Genomic DNA, 6,018 nt, shown 5'->3' on the forward strand with positions numbered 1-6,018 from the left:
GCACACTAGTGTGCCGCGAGGTGTTGCCTGGTGTGCCGTGGGAAAAATTGAAAAATTCAAGAGAATTACTTTATATATAGTCAATATAGGCACAGAGTTAATTTTTTTAACATTTTCTAATGGTGGTGTGCCTCGTGATTTTTTTCATGAAACAAGTGTGCCTTTGCCCAAAAAAGGTTGAAAAACACTGCTCTAAGGTGCTACTGGAAGGAATTTTTTTATTTTTTATTTTGTTTTGACTATGGCAGACCAACATGGCTACCTACCTGTAACTTAAAACATGGTGTTCTAAAACGTTGAATAGGCTATGAACTTCCTAATAACTCTTTGCAGTGCCTCCTTCACCTCTTTGTTTCTCAAGCTGTATATCAAGGGATTGACCATGGGAGTTAGGACAGTATAGAAGAGAGAAAATATTTTCTTCGTGTATCTGAGTTTCCTTGATCCTGGGAGCATATAAACTAGCATCAGCGTTCCATAAAAGAGGGCCACCACTGTGAGGTGAGATGAGCAGGTGGAGAAGGCCTTTTGTCTTCCAGTGGTAGATGGGATTTTGAGGATTGTAGCGATGATGTAAGCATAGGAGGCCATTGTGAGAACAAAGGGTGGCAGGGTGAAAATGCAAACAAATATGAAGGCAGATAATTCTACTAAGTATGTGTCGGTGCAAGAAATCTGTTTTATGTCTGGTATGACATCACAGAAGTAATGATCAATGATGTTGGGGCCACAGAAAGTTAACTGTGATACCCTAACAGTTATGCCTGTGCCAACCAGGAGTCCACTTACCCAGGATCCAGCTGCCAACTGCAGGCACAGCCTACTGTTCATGAGACTGGCATAATGTAATGGTCTGCACACTGCTAAGTACCTGTCATAAGACATCACAGACAAGAGGTAGCATTCAGAACCTCCCAAGCAAGAAAATATAAAAAATTGTGTGAAGCAGGCTTTTATAGATATAGTTCTTTCACCGGTCAGAAGTACAGTCAACATCTTGGGCAGAATTGTCGAGCTGTAGCAGGATTCAAGAAAGGAGAGGTTCCCTAGGAAGAAGTACATGGGAGTGTGGAGATGTTGAACAGCCATAACCAAAAATACAATGAGGAGATTCCCAGCCATGGTGGCCAGGTAGATTGTTAAGAAGAGCACAAAGAGAACAACCTGCAGATTGAGGAGATCTCCAAATCCCAAGAGTATGAATTCAGAAACAGTTGTTTGATTTTGTCCCTCTCTGCTTGCCACATGCTGCATCTGGAGAAAACAGAATGCACCACTTACAACTGCAAGTTGGTGTGTTGTCTTGCAAATCAACCTTTTAAACCAGAGGAAACTCTCCACAACACTGTTCACTCATCCTTTTGGTAGAAGTGGTTTTGCACTTCCTCACCTCATTTTGGACAAAGGAAGATGGGGACATGTTGACTCTGGGAACTTGACCAATAAGGGGGGGCAGGATGAAAGCCTTTAAAATCCCTGTCACCACATAGCTTATTTCAGGCCAGCACAGCATCCCTCCCAGCTCGCCTTTCATATGCAGCCACCTTTCACAGGGTTGAGTAGAAAATGTTTGGCTGTTCTCTGACTGGCTTTGAGTTAATCTCTACTTTTCTGCATAATGAGTGAGGCAAATTTGTGTTTTGACTTATTGTGTTAATTTCTTGGTTGCAACATGGAGATAGGGGGGGCTACATACATTGCATATATTTAAAGTACACGCAGACCCACGGAAACATCTGGAGAGACTTATTGGACTAGATACTTTAATATGCATCATGAACTTGTTCTAAGTATTATTTCCGACTTTAAGTTGCTGTTGTACCTTTCCCCAAGAAATGACAGGCTAACTGCTATTGTTGCTTACGGAACACAGCTACAATTCCCAGCACCCTTGACAAGCAGTTTCCAGTTTTTGTGTTTTGAGTGGGCAATGGGCTTTAAATGAATGCAGTCATAGACTTTAACCGAGGAGCCAAGATAAAATCTATAGGTAACAAAAGTGATTGAAAACAATGATAATTAATGATGTGTTTTATTGGTTTTTAATGGAAAGTAGAAAGAAAATTAAGGCCACAATCCGCACCCACTTACCTGAGAGTAAGTCCCATATACTTTAGAGTAAACATGGTTAGAATTGCAGCCTTATTGCATGCAGGTGGCATCTAGCCACAAAAAATCAACAAAATAGAAAATTATGGCAGACCAACACGGCTACCCACCTGTAACTGGAACAAAATCAACAAACACTTTAGAAAAAAGCAAAGCCATGAGATGCCCATCAGAACACGGAATTACACATCAATGCCTTTCTAAACAATGCACATTGCAAAGTAATTTATTAATCTATTCACATATAATGTGTTCATGTAATCTCCCACTTTTTTGCTGCAGATAACTAAGGCAAAAAGCATTCATAGCAAAGGTCAGTGCCAGAATGGGCAGAAAGAAGAAAATCCACTTAATATCCACTTTTCAACTGATTCCTCTGATTTATTTAGTTCTAAGATCTTACAGGTATATGGCATGATGACCATCCTAGAAAACAGCTATTGCATTCTGGAATTGCACAAATTTTTTGAATCACTTACTCTATGTCCTGTCTCTATCCCTCTGTTAGAAGCCTTCTTACCCTGCTGCTTCTTTCAAAGAGTCCTGCCTTGTTGCTTGCAAATTCATCAGTCCATAATGAGATGATCTCTATAGAATTTTTATTTATAATCTACCCAGCAAGGTAGAAAAAGTCCCTTGGCAGTTCTGATAACAAGTGATATTAATGCATGGATAAAGCAAAGAAACAAAAGGAATCAAGAGTTTCAGAGAAGAGTAAATCTATGTTCCCTCGACAACAGAAACCTCCATGATTTGGGCAGTAATACATATCGTTAGTGGCACCTAGGGGTGGAGGAAGGGGAGTGTGGTGGAGGTGGGCTGTCCCTGGTGTCACCACTGAGAGGGGTGACAAAAGGCCGGGTGGCACTCACTGTGAGGCCTGCAGTGCGCCTGAGCCACGCGTCTCTCCTGGGAGTGCTCTCCTGGGAGTGATGCAGTGGCTTGGGTGCCCGCAGGCTCCGTGCTGCCCCAAATGGTCCGCCCAGTGCCTCTCCCCCAGCTGTAAGGCGGCTGAGTGGGAGGAGGCAGGCAGACTCCTCGGAGGCCCCGCGGAGCATCCTGCCCCGGCTCACGCTGCCCCTGGGCGCAGGCCACATGTGCTGCCCTAGGCGGCCGATCGGCTTGCTCCACCGCTGGTGGCACCCTCCCCCTTCAGATGTCAAGGAAATAACTACATAACTTTTAGAAGTCATATGAAGGCAGCCCTGTATTGGGAAGTTTTTAATGTTTGATGTTTTGCTATGTTTTATATATGCTGTAAGCTGCCCAGAGTGGCTGGGGAAACCCAGCCAGATGGATGGGGTATAAATATTATTATTATTATTATTATTATTATTATTATTATTATTATTATTTCACAAAGACAAGATTGAAAGGGGTGGTTATACAGTGGTACCTCTGTACCATTCCAGAGGTTGTTCTTAACCTGAAACTGTTCTTAACCTGAAGCAGCACTTTAGCTAATGGGACCTCTCACTGCAGCTGTGCCGCCAGAGCATGATTTCTGTTCTTATCCTGAAGCAAAGTTCTTAACCTGAAACATTATTTCTGGGTTAGCGGAGTATGTAACCCGAAGCGTATGTAACCTGAAGTGTATGTAACCCGAGGTACCACTGTAATTCTGTTCTTGTTTCTGTGTATTTCAATTAATTCTGCCTATTTATTAATTATACTCATATATCTTTACTCTTTTCAATGAAATCCACTTAAATACCCAAGGTTAATGTTGACAATTTGATATACTGTATATTGGATTAAAAGTACATTTCATTTTCCTTCTGAGTGTGGACAAAAATATCTTATAGCGCAGTGGACAATACTATTAAAATACTTGCTCTGCAGCTTTAAAATGCCCTGTCAAAAGAAAGGAACTTGGTGACATTTTTCTGCCACACATGTTAAAATTGACATATGGGATGGGGGCTTTTGCACCCACTGCATTCACTGTAGCTTCTGAACAAAAGCCCAGCATGTTTAAATTGTTTGTACATTGGTCCATTTGCACAACTGGGCACTTGTCACACATATGGAGCCTAAATATAATGAATGTACGTTGTTCCAGAAATTATGCTGAATAAATGTAGGTGATGGAAGAAATGATAACAGGGGTGATTAACAATTACATGTAGTCATCATAACATTTGGAAAGAGTTTGGGCCATTAGACAATAGCAAAATAACCATCGTTTCACAAGACTAATTATTTTTATTCTAGAGCTTGGCGCTGGAGTGTTGTTATCACTTTGCTGTTGAATCTCACTATAAAGAAAGGCTTCAGTGCACTGGTCTGCCCACCTATATAGAGTCAAGAGAGAAGCTAATGTGGAATTAAAAGTGAGAAACTAATAAAAGTTGATACTGCTTCTTAGAGTTGCTAGAAAATACAGAATACATAGGCTACAGCAAACACCAGGACTTAGACACCTTTTATTACAGAACACACACACACACACCCCTTTCCTCTTCAAAACCTCAAAGTTGGAATCATGACTATCTTAGGTATATAAATTTTCATGAGTCTACTTTGTTCACAAGAAGAGCCTGTGTGATCATGCCAGTGGCCCATTTAGCTCATCTAATCAGATGCCTGTGGGAAATCAGCAAGCAGACCCAAGTACAACAGCTCTCGCCCCTCCCGGAGTTTCCAGCAACTGGTGTTCAGAAGCATAATGCCTCCTGCCATGGAGATAGAGCATAGACATTGAAAGTCTTGCCCTCCATGAATTTGTCCAATCCTCCTCTATAGCCATCCAAGCTGATAACCATCGCTGTCTCCTGCAGGAGTGAGTTCCATAGTTTAACTAGGGGTTGCCTAAAGAAGCACTGTATTTTATCTATCCTAAGTCTTCCAACATTCAGCTTTATTGGATGGCAATGAGTTCTATTGTTATTAATGGGGGATAAAAAATTATCATCTATCCACTTTCTCCATGTTATGCATAATTTTATAAATGTCTATCATGTCACCTCTTACCTTTTATCAAAACTAAACACTCCCAAATGCTTCAACCATTCTTAATAGGAGAGTTGATCCAGCCCCATGATCATTTTGGTTACCCATTTTTCTGAACCTTTTTCAACTCTACCTTTTGTAAGGCGAGGCCACCAGAACTATGCATCATATTCCAAATGCAGTCACACTATTGATTTGTGTAATGGCATTATAATTCTGGCAGTTTTATTTTAAGTCCTTTCTCCTAAGAATCCCTAGCCATAATATATCCATTTCCTAAGCATTTGATAAAGGTATCCGTTATGTGTAAAACAATTAGCAAAGAGCAAGAAATAATTCTCATAATTGTCTCATAATTTAATTGAGTGAGCATATGCATAGTGTGTGTGTGTGTGTTTCAGTGTCATGCTGTAATGTAGAATAGAACCTTCCTGAAGCACATTTTCAGGGACTTCTTCACTTCCATGTTTCTCAGGCTGTATATGAGGGGATTGATCATGGGGGTCAAGACTGTGTAGAAGAGAGAGAAGACTTTCTTCATATGTATCAAATCCTTTGACCGAGGGAGCATATAGACAAGCATCAGACTTCCATAATACAAGGCAACCACTGTGAGGTGAGAGGAACAGGTGGAGAAGGCCTTTGTCCTTCCAGTGGTGGATGGGATTCTAAGGATTGTGGCTATGATGTTAATATAGGAGGTTAGGGTGAGGAGGAAGGGAGGTAGGGTGAAAATACAGGTAAATATGAAACCTGATAGTTCAAATAAATGAGTGTCACTACAAGAAATATGTCGTATGCTAGAGCTAACATCACAAAAATAATCATCAATTTCCTTGGGACCACAAAAGGATAACCATGAGAGTGATAAGGTTAAGCTTGTGCTAACCAAAACTCCACTTGCCCAAGACACAACGGATAACTGGAGGCTCACTCTGCCATTCATTAGAGTAGCAT

At 41.1% G+C, this 6,018-nt stretch overlaps 1 protein-coding gene across 1 annotated transcript; it reads right to left on the bottom strand.

The window, feature by feature from the left end:
• Nucleotides 1-288: 288 nt before the first annotated feature.
• LOC117057901 (olfactory receptor 10A7-like) lies at nucleotides 289-1,254 on the bottom strand. The gene has a single exon (XM_033168742.1). It carries the CDS (start codon nucleotides 1,252-1,254, stop codon nucleotides 289-291), a length of 966 nt encoding a protein of 321 aa, XP_033024633.1.
• Nucleotides 1,255-6,018: the final 4,764 nt, after the last annotated feature.

The sequence above is a fragment of the Lacerta agilis genome, chromosome 14, assembly GCF_009819535.1.
Source record: "Lacerta agilis isolate rLacAgi1 chromosome 14, rLacAgi1.pri, whole genome shotgun sequence".
In the NCBI taxonomy this organism is placed as follows: Eukaryota; Metazoa; Chordata; class Lepidosauria; order Squamata; family Lacertidae; genus Lacerta; species Lacerta agilis.

Excerpts from the sequence above, each read along its gene's own strand:
- LOC117057901 (XM_033168742.1), bottom strand. The coding sequence starts at position 1,254 with ATGCAGCATGTGGCAAGCAGAGAGGGACAAAATCAAACAACTGTTTCT.